General features: G+C 42.2%; 1 protein-coding gene across 2 annotated transcripts in view; it reads right to left on the minus strand.

Annotated features, from left to right (window-relative positions):
* The window catches only part of alk (ALK receptor tyrosine kinase), a 322,469-nt gene that overhangs the window by 34,474 nt on the left and 261,736 nt on the right, over positions 1-26,259 (minus strand). For both annotated transcript variants that reach the window (XM_037072734.1, XM_037072733.1), the window contains exons 6-11: positions 21,543-21,674; positions 16,103-16,237; positions 15,359-15,459; positions 12,836-13,008; positions 10,586-10,680; positions 4,252-4,353 (exon numbers count right to left, since the gene is read on the minus strand). In XM_037072734.1, coding sequence (XP_036928629.1) covers positions 4,252-4,353; positions 10,586-10,680; positions 12,836-13,008; positions 15,359-15,459; positions 16,103-16,237; positions 21,543-21,674 — 738 coding nt within the window. The remainder of the gene's footprint in view (positions 1-4,251; positions 4,354-10,585; positions 10,681-12,835; positions 13,009-15,358; positions 15,460-16,102; positions 16,238-21,542; positions 21,675-26,259) is intronic.

Consider the following 26,259-nt stretch of genomic DNA (forward strand, 5'->3'; position numbering starts at 1 on the left):
ATAACATGATCTTAATCATATTCAATCACTACTGCCAGGTCTTACAGTTTGATCTTAAATGCATGCAATGGTAGTACAAGTACCTTCAAAGAAAAGACATCCGTACTTGTTTTTCTCATGTCTCGTGCTGCTTTCCTCTCTTAGCATGTAGCCACATGCTCCTTATCCTGTGACAGTTGTCCTCCCTGGGCCAGCGATTAGAAAGATGGATCAAGGCTGGCACGCCATGAATGGCTCTGAATGCTAAGTACAAAGCTTATGGAGCACAAGAGTCCAATTAATTACAAAAGCCTGTTTTGTGTTGCACTGCTCGTTATCAGTCTCATATCTGTCTTGGTGACTAATGTTCTCCCTTTAAAACTCAAAGTAACAACAACTAGCTAACTGATTGCCGCAGGCCAGTGTTTATGAACAAGCATAGAGTGAAGCATAGACTCACATCTCTACACTCTACAGCTAATTAACGAGCATGGCCAAAATGTTCTGGGACCAACATCTGCTGTCAGTTACTTTCAAGAGCCAATGGGATTATTTCAATCACCATCCCTTCTGTCTTTGATCTGATGCCAGTTTTCAGCCCTTCCAAAGAACTTTTGTTGTCGTGCGTTGTTGTATGAGCGGAAGTGGCACACCTTGAAATGAAAATGTGCTGTCTGTTCAAAGAAGCTAATGCGTGCACTGCCATTCTTTTGCAGAGAAGGTGTAAATATAACGAAACGTGTCTCGCTGTGACAGTGTTGTTGGATGTTGTTTTATTGTCTCAAAAGAACCTGGAAATGGGTATCTTAGTCAACAACTCTCTCTCTCTCTCTCTCTCTCATCCACACACACACACACACACACACACACACACACACACACACACACACACGCGCACACACACACACACACACACACACACAGTGAATGGCCAGAGTAAAATAAGCCCCACACTCATCTTGAGGTTAGCGACACATTTCTTTCCCATCAGGAGAGGTAATCAAAGAAAGAAAGTGAAGCAAGCTCATCTAGGTTGACTTTTTTCCACTTTGTGCCCCAACGCAGCTGATGATTCAGCAGTCAGAGGCGGGTGCCACACAGTTGTGAGAGCAGTGAGAAATGAAAGTGACTGCTGCCAGAATAGTTGGGAATCAATGGAGACGGCGGGGGGAGGGGGGAGAGACATGAAGAAAGTAAAAAAATGAAGGTGAAGTCGTGGTGAAGGGGAAAAAAAGAAAGCAAGGGGAGGAAGTAGGACAACAGACAGAGATCAGACGGAGCACTGACAGACAGACGCGATGAGGGTGGGAGGACAGTAATGTGAACCAACAGACAGTCAATCGCGGCTTTTAAATGGAGAAGATGGGGAAACAAATGGCCAAACATAAGCGAACAAAACGTGCTGGACACCGATATGGCGGCAGAGTGAAGGGAAAGATGAAGGGGCGAGTGAGAGGAGACAAGAGACGTCGACGTCGGTGGGGGTTAATCATTGAGTGTGTCGGGGGAAGAGGAGAGCCTTGTCGGAGTGACAGGTCTGCTGAGCTAAAACCCTCATCAGGCTTGCTGTCCTGCCCCACGGACGTCAAAGCATCAGCTCGAGGAGAGGAGAAGGGAGACGCTCGGCGAATGTTAACCGCTCAAGGCTGTCTTTGAAATGGCCAAGGTACAACTGCAAGTTCAACTTCTCTCCCTCCCGAGTTAATATCTATGATAATCACAAGGGCGAAAGCATTGTGATCTCAAAGTCCCATCTTTCTCTGAGGAGATTTAAGTCAGCTGGCTTTATTGTAACCATATTGAACATTACCTGTGTAAGCACATTAAAATAACCTTTTTGTTGCTGCCCTTGCAGCTAAATCTCAGCAGCACACTCCCCTGTATGAAATACCTTTTATATAACACTGTATGTGCAATGTTTCCGCAGATGGCATCCGGCTCAGCGTGACTGTCAGAGTAGCCTTTGTTTGCTGAGTGACCCATGCCTGTGGCTCCGTTTCAATGCATAATCCTGTAACATTATCAAATCATGTTAGCTGGCCAAACACTGATGTCTGATCTTCTACTGTCCCCGTCTGAGCCCAGAGAGGCAAACAGACGCCTCTGTGTTCAAGACCAAAGACTGACCCACATCACAGACATTCAGTCTGACAAGTCTCTGCACAAAAAAGATCAGGAAATGAACATATTAGGGCGCTCACATGCTAAGTTGACTAGCAGTCCATGTTGGATCAAACATCACCTCTATATTGTGATGTGTCAGGTCTAAGTTGGTCAACAGGAGCTGTTCAGCAGAAGGGACGCTGTATGTTAAATGAAGGAAGTCAGTAAAGGAGCGCTGTCTGGCTGGATTAAAGGACAACTCCAAAGATTTAGCATCACTCTTCTATAACATTGTCAGACTCAAAATGGGAAGTTAAAAAAAAAAAAAAAAGAGGATCAAAACCAATGTAGCAGAAGCAGAAATATCATCTTTTTTCCCATTCTTCTTCCTTGGCAAACCTGCTGGCCACTGGCTTATGTAGACTTTGCCCGTTATCCTCAGGCAAAGATGAGGAGTGGTCTACAGAAGTCCAGTAAGCCCTCTCTTTTCAAGCTTCACACGCCCATATTTTTCTCATTTTCAAACCAGGCATCTTGATCCCTAACTGGTGTAACTGACATCACTTGAGGCAGCACCCTTTGGAGCCACAAAAGACTTGTATAAAACTTTTTGCACATGTACTGCAGTACTCCCCTCAACCTATAAGCAGACTTTGAAGGGTAAAATCATCCCCTTCAGTTCCCCTTCACTCAGTGATGTGGAAACTCTTTCCCAGGACAATTTTTATATTGTCCTCTGAACATGTAATTAAACAAGGGAGACATGATGTTGGATTTCAATATTGGTATTGGGCCAATATCTGATATGCCAATATTTTTCAACTCATTTTGGCCAGTTGCCGATAGTGATGGTGATATTTCCAATACTTTTATCCACCTAACTGCTGAGAACACTATGTCTATCATGAGGAAAATGAATACATCATTGTGCCTTTTCGAATTAGGACAGCCCATTGGCAGATGCAGACGCACAGTGATTTTCCTCATCGTCATAATCTTACCAGGTGTGAAGTCAGGAGAAAAGTTGATACGATTTTATATATGATATGATATTGATGATATGACATATGATATTGATATGATGCTGGTGATATGCAAATATTATTGTGCATCCCTGAATGACATTACAACAGACAAATAGTGGCATTAAAATAGTGATTTGTTTGTACAATGTCCTTGGATAACAAAATAGAGACACCTGATCATTTTTTTTTTTTCATGTTGCACAAATACGTTTATCGCATGCACGACGCGATGATGGACAACAGGGCCTGAAGTGCGTCTGTGATTCAGTTTCAAATGGAAGGCCAGCCTCTGTACTCTCTGAAATTGATTTGCAGAGTTTTTAACAGCGTATGAATGTCACAAAAGCCTTTTATGCTGCCTGGGAGAGAAAACAAGATATAGATGAATGCAATTACAATCCTGGAGTGTGAGAACACTGTCTACACCAATCATCAGTTTGAAATGGAAAACTGCAAAGTGTGCGACAAAGTTCACATTCATTCAACATTTGTACAAGTGCTTAGTCGTTACATGCTTGTCAGCAAAATATTTCTGATGAAAGGAGTATCCAGTATGCCTAAATACAGACTGACCATACAGTGTAACTCTAAAATGGGACTGGCTGATATCTTACGGCACAGAAGCTCAACAAGTCCAGTCTACCTCGAGCGTTTCAAAACTACTAGCTAAGGAAATGTGTTTTAGAGCAGGTTTGATATGACAGTAACTTACGACTTTAAATATAGAAATTGAATCTCTGCTTGTCCTTCTCCTTTTGAAGCAGAGAAGTGAGAGAGCGCTAGGTGGAAAATGTCAAGTCTGTGTAAGTGGTTCCATTGACATTCTCAGGAGACAAATTGGAGGATTTTACACTTCAAAACTGCCCGTCCTGCTCCATTTAATGCCAAAGGAGATCCCTGCAGCACTCGGTTGGCTGTGAGCGCGGTGCAGACCAGCAGGGGGCACACTTACTTTGTTGCATGCTCAGCATGTGTGGAATAATTGTGTATCATTAATGCATGCAAGAATATGTGTGTGTGTGTGTGTGTGTGTGTGTGTGTGAGAAAGAGAGAATCATATGAAGTGGAGGAGAGTGCTGGAAAGACAAAGAGAAAACATATTCAAAGACAGTGTGAGTGTGTGTTCTCTTATTCAAACACTTACAGTAATCTTTTTCGGGGCCAATCGTCGGGGGTGTCGTCGAGATGCTTGGTCTAAACGGCAGCCTTGTTGTGCTGGTGGCCACTGGTGGAAACTCACCGTTGGCTGAAATGAAACATAAATTTATTGAAAAGGCTGCGCCTCTTTCCTTGGTGTTGAGCAATGAAGTCCTGTTGTGGTTACACTGAGGAAGTTGGAGAGTTCAGCTCAGTGGCTTCAGACCCCTCACTGGCAGAAAATGTGGAACCACCAGCAGGGGTCATTCTTTAATTTGTACCACCAATGGCTACACAGAGGGAGTGGAATTCATAACATCCAGTTCCTCTCCATCTCTTCCCTTCTCTGCTCAGCCCTACAGTACCAGAGTAAGCACCGCTTTCCCATGATTGACATCATATGCTTGCTGGTACCTTGATCTCCTCCCCTCAAATTCTCACCCAGAATTAAGTCTCCGAGGCAAATGGCCTCGCTGATTGCCTAGTGCGGTTCAAGATGGAGGAACCTTTTTTTCTCTAAAATGGGGGACCCTTATCCTAACTACTATAATGGTCGGATGCTGACCAGGAAAACAGCCACCTTGTCCCGTTCTCTGTTTTTTAGTGGAGGTATAGAAGCAGGATATCCTGTGGTCACCTGGCTGAATCACTGAACAGATGAATCAATTTGTTTGATTAGGTCCATGCCCTGCAATCAGCTGTATGAAAGGTTTGCCTGAATGATGTGAAAGAAACCTGCTGCCACATCTGAGGCAGGACTGCAATCAGTGCAACCCTGTCATCTGAACGTAACAAAATACTTTTCGAGTAGGAAGGGCGGAAATGACTAAATCCATGTCGGACATCCTATAGGGGAAAATATATTCAAATCTTGAATTCAAACATTTGTCAGCAATAGCCACCCTAAACACTGCAAAGCATGCACCATTTCCTGTGAGATATGGACATTTTTTCATTCGCACTCTGCGAAAATTTCCCCCTCCTTATTTTAGGAACTCGATTCAGCTTCCACGTTCGCTGCTACGGGTGTGTCTGTGACTTCGTCTCTAAATCCAACTGTGGCTTGTTGAAGCCTTCTGTCCAGAATCATGTTTCTTTGATGTGCTGTTTGGTAGAAAAAGCCCTCCGCGGCTCTGCTGCTTGATGTGAAGGCAGACAACTTTTGTACGAGTGAGATTATTTCAGAGCAGTCAGATAAGGTTCGCTGTGGTTTGTGGAGCTGATAGCGCTGCCATCATGCGGGGCTACGACACCAAACAAGGGCACGGTTCAAATCTTGACCTGCTACTTTTTCCAGTCTTGCCTCTTGATTTATAACTTTCATAAGAGAGCTAGACACTATGTATGCCACCCATAGAGACTGCACTGCCTGGCTGGCTTTGGAATAATAGAGATCATCGCTGTTTCAGTCAGACTGACACAATGCTCCCAGTCTGTCAATGCTGTTGAGTACTTTCCTCATAGTATCTTCATTAAACATGTTCGCTTTGCTAGCGTTGATACTTCAGGCATGCAGACATGCATTTTGAATGAAGCTCTATGCACATATTAATGCCTCGCATATTAAGCTCTTTATCTATTCTGCATATGGAATACGCTGTTGTGAGGACTACAGGATTAAATGGTTTTAGGGCCTATTTGCATTTCATATGGCAAGAGAAAATAGGAGGTTTCTAGTTGTAGACTGGCCTTTGTTGTTGAGGAGCAGAATAGCATACCGTTTGTTTACACTGTAGCTGCCTGATATTCTCTATAGGGCTGCCCTGGATGGCAAACAGCAGCATAGAATGATTTAAAGGTTTCATGAGAGTGTTTTCCTTCACTTGCTCTGCTTCTCTAAGCCAAAAGAACTTCTCGAGTATATAGTTGCAACTCCACATATCAGCCCTTATGCAACAGCATTACTTTTCCCATATACAGTAGGTGGATCTTCTAGATTTATATATATATATATATATATATATATATATATATATATATATATATATATATATATATATATATATATATATATATATATATATATATATATTTTTTTTTTTATGCATTTAAGTATATATACAATATTTAGACCATCAAATAAATTCACAAATATACATGAACAATTTTGTAAAGTGTAAAAAAATATCCTGTATTTTCCGAAAACACATTATCTAGCAGTGTGAAAAACATGTTTCAAGGAACACAATATGGATCAGTATACATCACCAATGTACTATCAGATCATGTTTTGTAATATATTCTTGGAAAAACCCAGTAGCACCATGTGTTTTCAAATACTAATATATAGTATGGTTTAACACATTTCACGGTATTGATTCAGTATATGTCAATATGTGCTTGCTGGGTAAGGGACCAAAAAACCCATTAATGAGCAGGTGGTGTTCCCAAACCTAGGAAAAGGGCTCCATGAGCTGAATATCAAGCGGAGATCCGAGTACAAGTTTCCTAATTGTGACGAGCTGATGAGTTGCTCACATTGTGTCATTTGCGTCCTTGGTGAACAACAAATCGTGCCTGTTTTGCCTGCCATCATTCTGGATACGTCAGGGGACAAAAACAAGACTTTTCATCTTTATCTCTATAATCGTTTTACCACCAAAACACTCCCTCTCCTCCATCCTGGCTCCCCCGTCACCTCGGGCTGGAGGCTTACCGTTTATGACAATATGGCAGGGGGCTCCCACAACAGCTGCATGGTTTGGAAAGCTACTGTGCGGCGCTGTTCCATTTGGTCCAAGAAGAAGGTTTGACTTAAAGCTAACAACCTGACATCAATATTATTTGTGCTTAAACTGAAACGGCACCTTTAGTCCTCTGGGTCATATTTATCATTGAAAGGAATCAAATTCTTCAAATTGTGGCATCTACCTTCTCGGAGAAGTTTGGCCTCGGAGCTTTAAGAAAACCTCTGCGATGCTTACCAAAAACTGGCAGCTAGAAAATCAATAGCTCATTCCCCAGCCCCGTAATCCTCAAATAAATATGATCGTCTAAGTCTCCACTGCTTGGGAGCTTGAATACAGATAGTGTTTATGTGCAGATTTGATGGATCACATATCGCAGGCGTCTGACGGCAATATGTTTGATTGTTTGGATGAGCTTTTCTTTCAACACTGTCTCTCTGTAAGTACAGTAAGACCCATAGATGTGCTATGTTTACACAAGTTCAGCAACTTTTCGCATCTTCAACAAAGTCGCTAACAAGGCTCAACTGCATTGTGATTCTGAGCAGGAGCTAACGCGCTACAGCACGCCTATGGAGCAGGCAGAGCATTGGTATGCTGCTGCAGCAGGAGGAGGACTCAGCAGGTCCACCACAGAGCAGCAGGAACCAGAGGGCAGGGCAACAGCCGGCGTGGCTGTCACTGTTCATTAGCAGGGCACTGAAAGATGCCTGAAGCCCACCAGAGGCCAGTCACAGGGAGAGGGGGCACCTCAGATCCACCCAAAATATCTTGAGATTGTCATAGCTTTGGGGGAAATATACATAGTACAGACACATCATGCTAACTGTCAGTATTAGTTCCTATTGAACCATGGCACCCAAAAGCTGGTCTGCCACACAGCACATTTAGAAAATGTATGCCGTGTGTGTTCTCAGATGCGAGACAACCTACTGTGCTTTTGGATTCCTGATCTGTTAACTTGCGTGTACAGTTCTGAAGTGTGTATCTGACTCTACACGTGTCTGAATAACCTAGTAGAAACCACATAGGAGATAACTTGCTTTAATTAGCTCTTATGTATATGTCATCACAGTGAATACACCGAAGACTGTAGAACATCTGTATTTACTGGTCCATGGTATGTCTTAACACCCACAGGTGCAGGTGATAATTACTGAAACAAGTAAATGTCAGTAACTGTAGTTTTATTGAATGTGTTACCATGGCAGATAACACATTTAAAAACAAACTAGACCTTCACTGACCGTAGAGAAAGATCTCCATGTTTGCACTTGTGAACCTTTGTAAACCTTTTTAATTGCAAAGACTCAAATGATCTCAAGATCCAGCTACTGGGGAGGTGTATTCACAGCATGATGCTGGGAAATTTCTATTAACGCAGATCAGTGTGTGGGGAAAGAAATGATGGGACATAGCAGAAAGAAAAGGATGAACTTCCTGAGCTGTGTAATCAAATACACTAATTTAATGATGCTGGTGCAGACAAAATGACACAGCCAGGTGTAACACCTGAGGAGCAACGAATGCATCATCAAGCGCACATGTCTGCCAAACTATACATCACACTAAAGCCCAGAGAAGTGTGGGGATAAGGCCACGGATGGCTGATCCCCTGCACGATGTGTTCACAGTATGTTTTCCCACCGAAGGACATTACACGGCCGTGTCATAATACTCAGGGATCCATCGTGCTAATCACTCACAGTGATCACTCCTGGAAACGACGTCTTTTGCTGAGCTTCAGCATTTCCCATCAGTCGGCCTGATTGATAGGCGATAAAATGTGACTGTGTCGAGTGTGACGGTAGGTAATGGATACCTGGCCTAGATTAAGAACTTGCGGTCTGGAGAGGGAGCGAAGCAGGGACAGATGATCCTTCAGCGCTGCCGTACCAGCGCTGCCGCTCCGGAGGACATAAAACACAATTGGTGTGCAAATATCTCACGGAAAATGTCATCTCTTTAAATAACAAACCTGTGACCCAATAAGCCAGCGTTGATCCAGGGCAATCGCTAACTCTGTTCCTACAGCAATCTCTCACATCATATTCAGCTGTTGACCTCATGGTATCTGACTGATTGACAATTAAGGCAATAGACTGTGATAGTGATTGCATCTGTGTTTGAGGTATAAATAAAGCAAAAATTGAGCAACAAATAATAATTCTAATACACTGTAGATGGATTTAATGTTTTTGTTATGTTTTTAAAATTGTATAAAGTTTTAGTCTGATACTGAAATGACTTTCTAAAAAAAAAACTTTTTTGATTTAACATTCTGCTTGTATTAAATGATAAAATAAAGGTAAAATAAAGATAGTCATTTACAGTGATCTAGAAAACTGAGGTTGTGTAACATTGGGAGGTATCAGATGCATTGAGAATCATTGTACAGTATATTCGAATTGGTGACATGTGAATCGTAATCAAAGCGATGACTTTCATTGATGATTAATCTTCCAGTTTTCTTCACAATATAGTGATTTGTTTAGTTTCTGTCATGTCAAAAGACTGTGAAAAGGTTGTTCACAATTTCCCAGAACCCAGAGTGATGTCTTTAAACTAACAGTCCAAAACCCAAAGACTCTCTATTTACCATCAGAAAATACAAATAAAAGCTACAAATTCTTATATATAAGAAGCTGGAAATAGCAAATGCTTGACATTTTTTCTTGAAAATAACTGAATGTGTTAATGAATGATCTAAAGAGTTTGCAACTTATTTTCTCTTAATCACTAATCAATTAGTTAACTAATCATTTCAGCTTTTTAAATGTTTGATTTAAGTGAAAATTAAATCCTATCTCGGATCTGTTAGCAGCAACGTTCACATCACACCAAGACCTTTTCACCATGGAGAAGAAACTTGGGTCAGTTTAATAATCCACACCACATCACAATGCATCAAATTAAAGCAGCACTCGTACCCCTGTCTCCTGAGTCTAATTCTTGATCAGTTTATACAGATTCCTCCAAAAAGGCAGATGAGAGAAACACGGCACTCCTAACCTTTCATTCTCCAGACTCAGTTGTCATCTTACTCCTGTTTTTTTTATAGCGATAAACCATCTCAATTACGGCACAAAAAATATCTGGAAGGGTGATGTGAGGCTTGACCTTTATCAGCCTGCAGTGCAACACTGGAACACAAGCCCTTATCAATCAGCAAGCTATATTACGGCAGATTTTGAACTATTCTGACATTTCAGGACACATCATTTCCATAAAGTTTGGTCAATGTATATCAAAGCGAAGCAGTAGATTTAAATATAAAGATATTTCTAAGAGAGAGAAGTAGACGTGCGAAGGTCTAATTTTAAAAGCGTTGAATGAGAATTGCAGAAAGTTCAGCGTTGCATTAAAAGACAATTTACTATATCACAGCTCTGTCAAGGGAACTGAAATGAATTAATCATGAAAAAGTACTGTACGCCCTTGATGAATGCTCCAAAGTGTACAAAACTGCCACTCAGTCAAATATTTTCTCTGTAAAACATGGACATAGGGCTGACCTGTATTGAATATTAATTTCATATTTTTTTTCCCCCATTGTGCTTGTCACGGTCAATCAATCACGCAATCGGTCAAACAACTCCATTAATTCAACCAAGGTGCCAAAAAAGACAGACTCAACATTTTTCTAGTACTCACATGCCAGGAAGCAGTCCATACTGAAAGAGATGTTGTCGAGAGAGATGGCTGAACCGGGTCCAGGTCCATCTTCTGTGCTGAACTGCAGCCAGAACCTGCGGAGGGACAGATCTTTTTTTAACAGCCTCACTGCCGGTGAATGGTCGGTGTCTAAGATTATGTGAAGAAGAACTGAAAAGTGCTCAAAGAAAAGTGACATTAAGGTTTGGCTTTGGAAGGTGTGCATTGTGTGCAATTTTGCCAGGCATTGTTACAAAATCTGAGCTTTGTTAACACATCTAGAAGGGTCGAAGCTACATGCTGGAAGCGTTCCCAAGTGGTACTGTTGTTGACGCCACCATCACAAAGACAACTGGATTTGCTCATATTTTTAGTTCAGACTACTAACAGCACAGGTAATGTGATGAGTTTCCCCATTCATTTAGTCTTTAATGGAGACATGAAAGCGGATTGAAAAGGGCGTCAGCCTCAGCCTTAACTTTTCTGAGAAACATCATCTCTGGTGGACAAAATGATCATGCTGAAAGTAAAGTTCAAAGGGAAACAATCTAAACGCTGATAGCGCTATTCCTCTTTAATACATACACCGTGAAATCGACATTCACTTCATAAGGAAAAGGCAAACAAAAAATGTATCTGTTGCAGGTTTAAAGGTTAATTGACTGAAGACAGTGACTAGGCTGTCTGTGGATGTGACTGATAGCACCTAAAGTAAATATGTAAAGTAAATATACTTCTGATTCAAAAATATTTCCCCTTCAATCCCATCAATTATTCAGATATGAGGTCTGTTTTAATATGCATTCAGCGGTATACATCTACTGTCTGTTGTGTCCCGACTTTTGTCTTGGCTTCAGGCTGCATTTCTGATTCTATTTAAGCTCTACAAAGGTCACTGTGCAAAGAGTGGCAGGTTCACCTCGTGGTTATGGACATGACATTCTAATTAAGAGCACAAGCACAGCTGACTACATAACCCAGGAATCAAAAATTAATCACTCTCGGTGGACCAGGATTATCCAGGCTTGAATGGCAAAGAAACCCCCGTTCAGACAAACAGAGATGAACCACCTTATCTGGGGTTTCTCTTTTTCCTTTCTTTACTTTTGTTTTAATTTTGAGGACAAATCAGGGCCATGGCTAATTGGAAGGCTAGTAGTGTGGGTAGAGCCTTGTGTATTGATTTTTCACTCTTTTTTTTATCACAGACAAGTAGAATAAAAAAGAAAGGAGAATATTTTGCACGACCGTACACATGGAAAGTCCATGGCATAAGACTAGGGTCCCAGTGGGATTCATTAATTTGTGGAGTTGAGAGGAAATGTTTCCCGGAAAACGGAATGTAAATGTTAAAAATCTGCATTTATGAGAGGTGAAAAGAAGGAAAAAAGGAGCTTCTTGGTTCTATTTCTTAAGACTTCTTTTTCTCTGTGAGAGAACTTACGGACACGTGTGAGTGTGTCAGAGGTTTGTTCAGATAACAGTTGGGTGACTTGCCTGCTCTTGAACACCCCAACGTGGGAGTTTGATGCCATATGGCAAAACTACCCTGATGACACGCATTGGTTTGTAAGCTACCGTTCTGGGGCGTCAGTTTGGCATAATGGCAGATTCAATTGTGGATTTGTGGGGCAAGTAGTGACCGTCATTGGACGAAATGGTGGAGCTTGGCAAGATATCCTGATTGGAGCTAGCTGAGAACCAGAGGACACGGCATGTTAGCGACTTCTCAGTCACAGCTAACCATAACCCAAAGCATACACTACTTGATCATCCATTTACTCTAAATTAAACTTAATTCATAGCACTTTTGTACTCAAGGTATTGTTGATAACTAGCAGCCACTATTCTCAGATGAGGGCTTGAAAATTGTTTCTATTTTTTCTTTCTTTCTTTTTCTTTATCAACGGTAATATATTGTGGTTTCTTTCTTGTGACAATTGTACTTACTGTAAGGCGCTTTGGACAAAAGTGTCTGCTAAATACCCTAAATGTAAATGTAAGCTTGACAACAGCGATTGAGACCAAACTCATAAGGAAACCGTTTACTGAGGTAATAATCAAGTGTGCTTACATACAATTAATTCCTTTTGCAACCCATGGAGCTGCCCACTGCTGGCCATCAGAAAAACACGCAGGTCTGCATTGGCTTCCATTTTTAGCTCCATCCATAATTTACACAGTAATTGATCCAAACATGCAGCTTGATGTAACCAAACTTTATCAGTGTGGGGAGAAAGTTAAGTGTACCAATCTGCCAGCCCGTAAAGGGGAAGTGTGATGAGTTTCCAACCCCTTTCAAATTTGGGTTCACTGGCTGAATGCCACAGTCTGCGCTGCTCCTCGGGGCCGGTGCTGTTCTCCACCAGCCACAGTGACAGCGAGCCCTTCTGTAAGCCTCCAGAACACAGCCAGAATCGCACCTGGTGGAGTAAAGAAGAGCGTTGAGTGTTGATCATTGAGCTAGATGCTGATTAATAATGTGTGTCAGCGTATAAAACACAACAGCAACTTAAACTCCCTTTGAATATTTCTGACAACCAGCCAAGTGTGTTATTCGTCAAGGAAAGGATGCATTTAAAATTGCATCGAGATCAATCAGCAACAGCCATCTGTTCATTTGTAATTATTCTAAGATTAATAGAATTCATCCAGGATCGTAATTTGGGTTATTTCACTATCTATGCTGCTCCTGCATGCTTCAGCACAAATCAATCTCATTTCTGTGTTTCCAGGAGGAATATGGTGGGTGTAAAACTGCTTAAAATCAAATAACACACAGGCCGTAGCAAGAATTAAGTAGGGAGAGGAAGTCTGAATCCAAAGCTCGCTAACAAGCATGAGATGTGACCATGTCCCTCTACAGCATTCTATTGGAGCCAAGAACATAATTCTTGCTTCAACCATTTAAGTGGAACAGATGCTGGCTTAAGCCTAATGAAAAGCACGCGCAGAGACGACCCAAACATTGAATTCAACACTTTTATTCTGAGCACTTGCATCATGCTCGTCGATAGCAGGTTGCAGGTCCTTATCATCAACTGCGGGACCACATGGTGACCGTTTAAACATCAAGATTACAGGCGCCGCACAGAGCACACTGGGCGCGACATGAAAGTGAACGTGGTCCGTAGCTAATACCCAAAACTAATATCCTCCACATAGTTGTCCAAGAGCAGACAAGCTAGACTGAACAGCACCAGTTCAGTGTAGAGAGAAGGATTTAGGGTGCTAATCTGGAATCATGGCTAATCTTTGGCTGTGTGCCAAGGCGCTGGGAGACAAGGTCTGCAATGGTCTAGCGCTACCTCCATCACACTCCACAGATATCAGACACCTCCAGTTCACACCCGAGGAGCTTCTTCTTCTGCATATTTGCTCCTTTTTTTCATCTCCTTTCTTCAGCCCAGAATTCTTGCCAGAATAAAATGTTGGCAATTCACATAACCACATTAATGCTGGATTAAAATTTGTTGTGTATGTATGGTCGACATTTCTTTAATACGTGTCATATCACCTTCACATTACATATGACTTTAATTTAAGGATGTGGAGGGGATGGTGGTGGTATGACTGCTAAATGAGATGGCTATAGAATTGTTAGATATTCTTAAAGAGGGATCACAGCATTTCTATATTGGTAAGCATGACAACACGGAATATTTTAAAGAAAAGACAAAGCAATATCCAGCTGTTTTCATGGCGACAGAACCAGGTACACCAAGGCACGATCTGTTCCTGAACTTAGGCACTCTTTGCGCTCAGGATCATGAGTGCAACGCTGTCACAACATAAAATTTAAACTTAACCTGAAGATGTAAAGTTGCCACGTTATCCTGGTTTGCAGCAACGTACACTACTAACATTTATTCTGTTGATTGGGTTGCTGTTGTTCTCCCCCCCCCCTTCCTTATTATCTTGTTTTTCATCTTGAACTTTATATCACATTCCCACCTCTGCCCCTTCACTGGTTTAGCTTCACTCACCCCAAATCCCTCCCTGCCTCCACACATACACAGGTCCAAAGGTCACTGTGCGTAGCAATAATAAAATAACTAACATAACTCTAAATGCTTGATGCAACAGCATCAATCAAGACTTCAAGTACACAACTACCCTCGGAGGCCCGCTCTGTGAGAAGCAGGATCTGAATAATGCATGAATTCTAATATTCTCACAAACAGGTCAGCAGATACGACCTGTGACTTGCGAGGTCAACTTCACTGTTTGTTAGGTTCTCTGAGGAAATTCAGGCGGCACAACATTAATCTGCTGTCTTAGGACATTACTGTTTGAGTTTTGAGATGCTTCTGAAGCAGTTACCACACAATATTAGGAGCTTTGTACTTCTACAGCGTGGACATGATAGCTGCCATTCAACACAATGTTCCTGTTTCCAGCAGGCAAACCACTGTGCGTTTCAGAAGCACCCCAGGAGCGGCGCTCTGTTCTGCCTTGCAGAGAATATGCATAGTCTATTTCTTATGGGGGCGCCCAGAAGCCGTGTTAAACTGCACAGAGCAGATCAAGTCGGACAGGAAGTTTGAAACAGGAACAGCATACAGCATCAGGCCAGAAAAGAAAACTTCAGCAAGTCAACAATATAAGGCAGGCATGACGCTCCCAGTAGGGGTATGGGGATGCATGGAGAACGGAAATCAGGTAGTAAGGGTGGGGCTGAGTGAACTGAATTATACACCTCTATCCATGTGTTTGTACACGTCTGAGAATGAAGAAGATAGTGTGGAGAAGAAAAACACTACACAAGCTCACCGTGCATGGAGAGTTCCTTAGAGGAGGAGGGAACAGAGGGCTCCTCAGTAACGCTGAGCTACGCTGGCCTTTGGACTGACCTTCCACGCTGAATGTCGCACCTTTACCACACAAACACACCCATTGCACACCGGGAAGAGGAAAAACAAATCTTATTACACTTGGAACTCATAGGGAGGTTTTGAAAAATGATTGTGCACAGAAAGATTTCCAAAAGAGGGAAGCACAGTTAAACAGAGTGAGAGCAACAATACACTAAACACATCCGTTGTCATTTCAGAATAAAATCATCAAATGTGGTATAAAATTACATACTCCATTTATAGGTTCCCCAGACTACCTTTGAGACTTCTGTAAATAGTTGAGAACAAAACAAGCCTCAGCAAACGGAGGCACACTGAAGTCAGTGCACTGAAGATGAACTGCAGATGTAGGACTCAACAGGAGTCTGCATGCTGCAGCTTTCACACCCAGTGGGACTCTGTTCATCGCAGACTACTGAGCTCTGAGCAAGACAACACGTCCGTGTTTGACACATCCGAGCTTTTGGTTCTCTTTCCACATTCACAAACTGTTAGACTCAAATATTCAAGGTCATTGATTTAAAATCCCCAAGTCTTGCTTAACCGTTCATTTGTTTTAATTGAGAGGCTGCTGCTGAGACACTTAAGAGAGGCTGCAAAAAGGCCACTTAATCATTTGCAGATAGCAGTGAAGATATCGTGAGAGATGTGTGTGAACCACCTGATGATGGGCAGCTCTGTCTGGTAGCCTTGGTTGGCGACTGGAGTCGTCTCCAGGAGAGACCACGGCCTGTTATTGACTGCCAACTGCACTCGCCCTCTTCAAAAGAGCAGTAGCTGCCATTGAGAAAGTGGCCTGGAGAAAAACAGGAGACAGAATACATCAGGGGAGCAGAGGATGATGATAAGGGGGATGGGGAGGGGGGGGTAGGGTTGGGTGGTGCAGCATGTAGTTATTGGACAGACCCAGCAGGGGAGCTCAAGAAAGAGAGAGGGGAGAGAACAGTGACAGCCCCTGTGAAGGAGAATGGGGACAGGGGTGGAGGGGGGACCGAAGATCAACGAGTTGAGCGACAGTAAAGGCGAGGAGGTTTGGAGGAGAGAGGCATGCAGGGGGTGCAAGACTAATGGCTCGGAGGACAAAATGTGTTGGTGAAAATTAAGGCGGAGGTGTGATGTGGTGGGGTGAGGGAGGGCTCTCGGAGAGACGAGAAACATAGGCAGAAATGGAAAAAGGCCCAAAGTGTCTACAGGGGGAGATAGGACGAGGCAGAGGAAGAAGGAGGGAGGTCTGAGGGGAAATGAGAAAGCTGAGGTGGCGACATGATGTGTTTTTGGCGAGGCAATCAACTTGAAATCATTACACACAATGGCAAGAGCCTCGAAAGCATTTGGACCACCGACTACAATTTGCAAAGTTAGTCTGTACGGCAGCAATATGTTTGAAATGGTTAATTGGATTGTGTAGTGCTTGTGCGACCACAAATAGAGATAGGCACGTTTGTGTGTGCGGGGCCCTGATTTCCACACTGTGGCTTAATGAAAAAGTGCAAATTCCTTGATTTGCAAGGAGTGGTTCCCATTTTATGTTTGGTTAAGTAAGTGACAGCATAAATCAAATACAACTAAGGTAGTGCAAACATTTAAGCACCAATCATTTTGCCAATAGCACATTTTCTGATTGAATTGCACTGTATATTCAGATAACACAGCTGTGATCATAGGTACACATGTGTAGGAGACTAGGTCAGTTTTAATTTTTTAAACTCCTGTCACAGTATTCTACCAGAGTGCTGAATTGACTTGAAATACCTGCCATATGAATAAATAAATGTGCCCCTCATTTTTTACTGTGCATTTCAATATGTTCTCTAGACATTTTGATGGACTAATGAGAAGTTTACATTTGAAAACCTTTGATATCTAGATCTGCTTATTACATGTCCATTGTTAGGTTATTATTATTCCTTTTAATGATTCTAGGTGTTATCATATGATTCAAATTCAGAACAGACCTGATAACACCAATGAGGGTTTGTCTCATTTCAGTATGAAAGTTTTCTTTATGTCCCTTTTATCCTGAGCATCTGTCTATGAGTGCCTATTACCTATAAGAACGAGTGAGTGCCCGGATAACAATGTGCTTTTGGGAAATGGCATCATCCAGATAATGGAAGTGAGCTGGCCCGAGCAGAGATCATAAAGCAGGTATTGTTCAGGAGGAAAAGCAAGAAAAATGCTTCCTTTACCAATGTCAATACTTTTAAAATGACTTTTTGTATCCGAAAGGCTTTCGAACTTTCACAGACCAAACATAATTCAACAATCACCATTTCGTTCCAATTTTAAAGTAATACAAAGAAAAACACCAAAATTGAAATATTGTTTTTTCTGTGATGTTATTCCCAAGCTTCTCTGAATTTGGGGGGAAAATGAGTAAATTCCATTTCTTCTGTGTCTTGTGATATTATAAGTCACCCTCCCTGCAGCATAAACCAGTTAGTGTCACTTAGATGTTCTTCGTGAAAAGGCACTGAGATTCAGAGTCACATCATATGATCGCTGCGCTTAACATGAATAGAGGAGTCTGTGCTCTGTGCAGATGTGTGACTTTGAGCCTTTTGCTCCCCAAGCTATCAGTCATAAATGTTTGCCATCAGTCTCGTCTTGGCACTGAAGAGGACTCAACCTGAAACACTTTATTTAATGAGGTGTGACGAGGAGATGTGAAAAAGGCTGATATAACAGTGTCATTACTAATTTATAAAAAACTGACACGATCATTACTTAATTTTTATGAAAGTTGAGCAGGGTGTCATTCAGTTCTGCATGTCACTTTCAATGCAATGACGCACCACAGGAGGACACAGGGTTTAAGAGCCTGTCATGGCAGGCTCCACACAATAAGGTGCGATTAGACTGGCATATGCTCTTTTGACATGCCATGGATAATTTCTTTTACTTATGTTAACTGATAGTGTTCATGGGCATACGATAAATGTCCACTGAAATAACTGTTTTAACACTGATATCGGCGTTCTGCACAGGAAGGGGCATGGAGCATGTTTAAGACAATCAGTCAAAGGAGGCCATGACAGCACTGACCTCACAGTGTTATGAGCAGTGTTGGGGGTAACCCATTACAAAAGTAACATATTACACTAGTATACTTCTTTCAGCAGTAACAGAGTAATATAACGTCTCACTAATAATATTTCAGTATCGTATTACTACCGTTATGTTATGTAAAGCATTACAATCCACATTAACTACCGAAGTGACGTGTTTATTGTTGTTTTCGAGAATCCATCCACACAGTGCATGACCATACTGATATATGCTGTGCATGTGTTTAATATAGAGGAGCCTATAAGTTCTCTGTTAAGAGTCTGTGTGACTGAAATGAGACGTATTTTGTAGGTCTAAAGATGAAGCCTAACGCTCTGAGCGCACTATGATTTACATTCCCGAAATCACATATGGCCACGCAATTCTTTGTTCTGTGAACTATAATTGAAAAACATAGAAAAAGACATTTTTGTCCTGTCAAGCCTACAAATTCATTCCTGTCTGATAATTTATCAGACTTTGATTCTTTGTCTGCCTGCTCATCCCTGTGTCCAAGACCATTCGTTTATTTAAAAAGCAAAAGGCTATTTAATTGTTCTTTATAGGTTATTTGGACAGTTTGTTGAAAGTGACTAAAAGTAACATCTTACTGCATGCAGATGTAATAAGATAATGTAATATATAACTTTAAAAGGAATGTCTAAAACAATTTATATTTACAGTCTTTAGCAGACACTTTTGTCTATAGCGACTTCATTCATACATACATTCATGGTGGTGGCTGCCATGCAAAGTGCAGACTAGCACATCAGGATAATTATGGGGTTTAGCATCTTGCCCAAGGACACTACAGCATGCAGACCTGAGGAATCGAACCAGCGACCTTCCGATAAGGAGACGCTGGCTCTACCCCTGAGCCACAGCTGCTCTATAAGGCCATTATTTTAAAAAGGTGACAATATTGCATTTTGAGAGTAACTAGTCCAGCACAGCTAGTGAGTGGACACTGGGAGCAGGGATGAGCAGTAGAAGAATGTCGCAGATTACTACTTTAAATTCCTGCTTTGATGCGAGCAGCATTTCTCTGTAATTGCGGGGGTACTATAGTGTTGGAAAGCAGTCAGGCGGCTGCAGGATTCAGACCGACGAAAATTCACCAGAGGAAGCTGTGACTCTCAAAGAGTAGAGGATGTGTTTATGCATAATGATGCCGGGGCTGGATGGTGCGGGAGATCCACAGGGACTCGATTTCCCTTATATGTCAGGAATCTTTGTGATTGACACGAGCTAAGTTTGTTCCTCCTGCCTTTCTCTGCTTTTTTCTCTTAATGAGCCTTGGCAAAGCTTATGAAGGATTTAAATAGATCAAATCAGATGAAGATAGCTCGTGGATAGATCATAGAGAATAGGGTATCAGAGAGGGAACACTATGTGAGTGATGTTGGGTAGTGGGGAATAATTGTGACGAGTGAAAGAGATAAAATGAAAGGAATATGGAGTCTAAGGTACAGTCAAACTGTGGGTGGAGAAAAGTTACACGTGTGAGAGTGCAGAGGGGCTGATGAATCGCTGGTCCTTGTCCTTAATCAGAGAGGATAAAGGTTATTCCTATTTTAAGAACAGATTGAGAGACAGAGAGAGAACCTTGATACAAAGCAAATTATAGCTGGCCTTCATGCCTCTGTGCACTCAGCATTACGAGGGCACACAGCTGGAAAAGATGTGAGGGGAAGTGGCGAAATGGGATCTGAAACATTTTCCAGTCATCTCGCAGTAAAAAGCCTTACCCTGTAAGACCGATTAGTCTGTGTCAAGTGTTGGACAAGACTCTCCCTCCTCTGTTTGGTGCTGATGTAAATATATATAATACCAATATCTTATTATCTTCTTTATGTCACATAAATGAGGAATATTCATATGGCCATAATGTATACAGCACAGGCACTAGCATAAAACGTGAGCTTTGTGCTGAAACCTAACCAGACTATACATAGTACCTCACAACATGAAAAAACAGAAAAAATAAATTGTAATATAAAGCATGTGTTGTTCCAATATATCTGGAGTCTGTTCTAGTGACTGGGCTCATATATAATATTTTGCTGTATATGGTTGCACAGTGACGACAATGGCTTGTACAAGCTGGCTTTATGTTTTACTGATGATCATTTATGCTCCGATTCTGGCATCTGCAATCAAAATGTTACACAGACATATACATCTGTTACATTCAAATGGAAATTGCTCCCATGGGTTAGCCTCTCAGGCCAATTAGCACTGATAAGTCCCCCTGCAGTAGAAAGAGAGACTGCGCCCGGCCGGGATGTTCGCCCTCTCTTTACCCCCTTATCTCCCAGCTTCCATCGTTAGCAAACATATAAGCACGAGGGAGCAGCCATCATTTTAATAAGCACCACATGGGAGGCTGACCTGGACTATGGGCAGGAGCGAATTAATTCTGGTTAGTTTAATCTGGGTGAAAACTCTAAAATCAAACTGTGGCCCTTAAAAAAAAAAAAACTTGCTGGGTCAGAGTTTTGAACTGCGTGTCTACAAATTGTGGAGATAATGCAAAAATGCACGCAGGCAGGTAGGACTAAAAAAAGATCCTCGCGACTCGCACAGACAGACACATGCAGGCAGACACACACACACACACACACATGCACACACCCACACACACACACACACACACACACACATGCACACACCCACACACACACACACACACACACACACACACACACACACACACAAACAGCAGGGCCTGGGGGACTTCACTTGTGAATAAGATGTCAGCATACTTGGCTAGTATTCCTACTAGGCCTAGGGAAAAGCAGAAAACAAATGTGCAAAGAGATAGAAATAACAACCATGGAATATGTCAAGGGTGAGAAATGCTAGCCAAGCATAGCTACACTGCCTTTTTTTTTCAGCTTTTCCCCTCCCCTCTTTTTCACTTTGGCTGACCAACCGCACTGATTTGGCTGTTCTGATCCAAAAATGAATGCAGGGGCGTCAGCTCAGACACTTGAGCTTTCCTCTTACAAAGCCCTCTAAACAGCTGTGATCCTGTATCATGGAGTACTTACGACATAGGTCCCCTTCGTCATCACCGAGTGGACAGTCTGTACTGAAGTCACACAGTTTGTCCAGCGGGATCCCAGGTCCTTGATGACAGTGGTACTGGCCTTCCAGTGTGATGTTGGGGCCAGGTGAGGACTCTGGACAAAGGAGGAGGGGAGGTACAGGAGACGAACGTCAGAGGAAGCTGGTCATTAAATGTTTCCCTCATGCAGTCGTGGTTAAAGTAGCTCTTGCGAGGTTTCCACAGTGAAGTCAGAGTTGAGAAAATGATTTGCTTGTTGGCAGCAAAAATGAGAAAATGAAAAAAAGAAACTAACAAAAAAAAAATATATATTTCTGGAGCCAAGGAAAATAGCTCCCAATTGTTCCAAGTTTACTTACTGAGTATCACAGCTAGATTTATATGTTGGACATAAAATACAAATCAGTAGCTCAGGGAAAACATAACTTACAAACAGTAGAAAATATGCGGTTGCTACTTTAAAGTGCATCAGTCAGTGACAAAGGGCTATTATAAGCCCTGACTGTAAACCCTGTATGACATCCACAGACTGCCTGTAGCATCATAAATAACTTGGCCCAGGCTGCATAAGCATCTGGCTTTAAATACAGTACATATCCATCAAACAAGGAACGCAAAAACAATGACCTAGATACTGTAGCAGGTAAGCACAAGTGGAGGGAGCACACACACACAGACACCAATTGATATCAGCGGCCTCGACAACTCAACTGTAACCCAGGACATTTGCATATCTATGCAAATCAGTGAGGTGATATCTCCAGATTGTGGAAACTGACTGCCCTCCTCCACCTTCATCGTCAGAAGCTGATCACAGCACAGAGAACAAAACAGCAGTGGAAAAAAAAAAACAAAAAAAAAACTGTCTGCTGATGGGGATCTCGTTTCTCTCCGTCTCTCATAAGGAAGAAAATGAGAAGTGATTCTTATCGTGAGTGACTGGCTCAGCTGACTGTAGTTTGCCCTTGATCTGTATTATGTAGATTTGTTCTCCACTCAGAGAACTCGGAGTCAGAAGTCTGATAACGTTGCAGGCCATGACAGGAGAGGCAGCATGCGGAGCAAATACTGTGAGCCGAGCTGACAAGATAGGCAGTAATGCTACGCTAATTTTAACACAAAGTTTGTAATGAATGTGCTCTTGTTTTTCACTCCGCATAATTTTCTGTGTGACATGATGATATACCTTTTAACAGCACTTTTCTAAAGCTCAGACTTACATTGGGTTGACAGGCGCACAGACACAGATATGTACCCAGACAAAATAGAGTGCAGCATAAATTAACAACAAAACATTTGTAATGTCGGAGGGAAACAAACAAAACAATGCAAAATGCCAAATGATGTTGATGTTGCTGTTAGTTGTGCACCTAGCGTGCCAGGCTAGTAAACTTTCCAGAAAACAATCAAGATACGCCAAAGCAATTTTACTTTAAGTGGATAGAAGTAATTACAGCCGATGTCAGTTGATCTATAAATGTAAGCATTACTTGATGTAGATACAATTTAAGATCAGCCTGTAAACGATTCATTTCACTGGGCAAATTGTGTGGGTGCACTGGATCCAAGTTTGTGATGAGATTTTACTTTAATTGACTTTACTTTAGTTGAGTTTAAACTAATGCAAAAGTTAGAGGTCCCTCATTTTCAAGTCCAGACTCTAAGCACTCTGTTTCAGTGCCTGTCTCTTTATAGACCCCCCCTTCTGAAAGGCCCAGTCTGCTCTGATTGGTCAGCTCTCGCAGGCCTGAGCACTGTGTTTCTTCATCAGCTCTGCTGGTGTTTTTGCAACCAGAAGTGGACAAAAAGCGACAAAGTTAAGTTTTACGTGCTTAATTACATTATTACATAATCGCCATTAATAAACAGGATGCTGTCTGACCCCCTCACTTGTGGGGACGGAGGCTGTTTTCTGGGAGAAAGTTCCCTGAAGTCTCGGTCTGGAGGGCTGACAGCCGCTGTGATTTATTTTCATCACAAACACTCGGTGAGTTAAAGGTTTTTGCCAGTGACAGACGCTGTTTTTCAGGCAGAAATGTGATGAAGAGTCAGACGCTTCTCCACGTATAGACTGTGGTATTTTTTTCCACATATAAGTTGCAAACGACAGTTACAGTTACTACGTTACTTTTGTTTGGTCCTGTAATGTTACTTTGTGGGACGTTTCTCTGTATTTAGTTGTGTGAAGGACCTGTGCAGTTATCAGACGAGTCAGACCGACACGCTCCCGCTCCGCGCCTCCGGATTATTCATTCACACTGGGGCGGTTCACCAATAACGCGGCCCTGATACTACCTCCAGAGGCAGTATCCGCATCTGAAACTTTCACACAGAGGAGGGTGCGGAGAATTGGCGCTGGATCCCCGCATGCAAACGGCAGTGTGAATGGGGCTACAGTATATATATAGAGCACCTAGACCTGCTTTACAATCAAAAAAGACTTTTAAATGATACAGCACACACATATAGCACAAGATTTCAGTAATGACATGGTTTTCATTACTAACTCTCTTATATTGCAGCAGCACAGAAATTTGAGTTAACTTATACTGCATAGGAGGGCATTCGCAGCATTCGCGGCACACGTCACTCTTTTTCTCTTTTTTGTCACTGTTGAAAAAACCTTAAGGCTCATTAGGAAACTGGATCAGCCAACTCAATAGATCACAAAAGGGGGGGGGGACAAAAACACATTGGTCAGAGACCTCCCATAGCCCACTATTGTGGCACGGCCTTAATGGCTGCACAGAGCCATGTTAACACCTCAATGAATAATCCAGCTCTCATTCTTCTACAAATGTTGTTCATTCAATGCTGAATGAATGGCCTGTGCACACTTTAAACTACAAACCGCAGTCTCACAGTAACGTGACATTCACAGAGGAGCACAGAAGAAGGCACATATATCATTTTTATTCAAATGAGGTGAGGCGGCCGCTTGTTTATTTATGACCAACTGTTTGGGTATAGATGTGGTTTTGCTATGTGTATTGAGTCATGCTCAACACATGCATTATGCATTCGCTGTGCTCAGTGGCTTCCGCTCTGTATAATGTTGACACCGCAAGCAGGCCGATTTATCAAGGAAGAAAAAAGTTATCTGGAGTACACTGAAACCTTTGGGCAAGGTATGTAAATTCATCGATTTATCTTAGTTTAATGACAGTGGAGTAAAAAGTATCAAAGTGGCGATGTCACTGAACTTTCAGCTCCCGGGGCAGGTAAGTGCAGCCAGACAAGGCCGCTGCACTCCTGGCCTACCGCAGTTCTTAAATCACACTTGTCAGATTGCGAAAACAAGTGGGTCAGTGGGGGATGAATTGCCTGTGGGAGTAAGTGAGTTTTGTTATCCGTGTGCTCAGGGGGGTGGCTTTGGCTTTGTGAGGGGAATGATGCATGAGTGGCGAGTAGGAGAGGTGACTGGAGAGGGCACACAGATGCTGATAAATGACCACACAGACACGCAAAACACCGGAAAGGAGTTACTTGTTGGAAACAGCTAAACGGCTAACAATTAGTGTCTCTGTGCCCGGCTGTTAACACGGCAAAACTGGAATCACTTAGGCACTTGACACAGAAAGCTGGGGCCCTGCACAACGTGTTGGCTACAAAAAAATATATAGCACTCGCACTATACCTGTATACCTGTGAACAGCCGTGCAAAACAGTTCACTTGAGCTCATTTAGGCAAAGTGTGAAGCTATTGTGCCTGATACACTGCTGACAGCTTGAAAAGGAACATTGTTTCAGGTGCATGTGACAAATGTTCAAAGGTCTAAGAGAAGAAAACAAACCCGGTAGACAAGACACTAAAAGGAACCTTTCATGCCGAAACAAAGCGTAGCTATTCAGAGATCAACAACGACGCTGAATTACAGTCACAAGGAAATAAATGCTGCAGGACAGGTAGCTTTTATAAACTGACACACACGGTCCCCTAACTGACAGACTCCAGTGTCAATTCAGGCGCCCCTGTGTTTGCTTTTTTTATCACTGCACATCATATTTCTGGTAAAAAAAATATGCAGAAAATAATGATCGCATCTCATTCAGATTACTGCCTCTGAGCTTAGCAACAAATAACTTTCAATCCAAAGTAAAGCCAGCTGCATCACTGCTGCTTTCAAGGTCCAAAGGGTTTTAGAGTCAGGTTTTCAGGTCTACAGTGACATTGATTTTCTGCTGCAAAGCTGAAGAAATGGGACAGACAATGAGACAGACAGCCCTCTGTTTATTGTACTTCAGCTTCTTGTTGCTTTTGTCTAAATGTCAGGAAAGAGAGAAATGACCCAGAGCCAGCAGCCACACACTGTAATGTCTAGCTTACCAAGACTGATTGTTGACAACATTTAGCTGATAACCGCTAAAAACAAATAAGAAACAACCAGACAGGATGTAATTAGAACATGTAAATACTGTCAATATCGGCTGTACAAGCTTATTCTGCCCGGCGACAGCCAATAGACGAGGCTGCTCACATTAGAAGATGTACATGGATTGGATATTCTACATAGTTGCTAGTACATACTTATTAATTCTTATTTAGTCATGGCTTAAAAAAGTGATTTTGCGTTGGCAGTCTGCATACATTGGACAGGCCACTGCTCTCTCCCTCACATATAGATTGTGGGCCGCCTCACTCACAAACTCCAATCAAACCAGCTACTCTAGGCATAAAACTAATGTTTTGTTACTATGCC

The sequence above is a fragment of the Acanthopagrus latus genome, chromosome 16 (assembly GCF_904848185.1).
Source record: "Acanthopagrus latus isolate v.2019 chromosome 16, fAcaLat1.1, whole genome shotgun sequence".
In the NCBI taxonomy this organism is placed as follows: Eukaryota; Metazoa; Chordata; class Actinopteri; order Spariformes; family Sparidae; genus Acanthopagrus; species Acanthopagrus latus.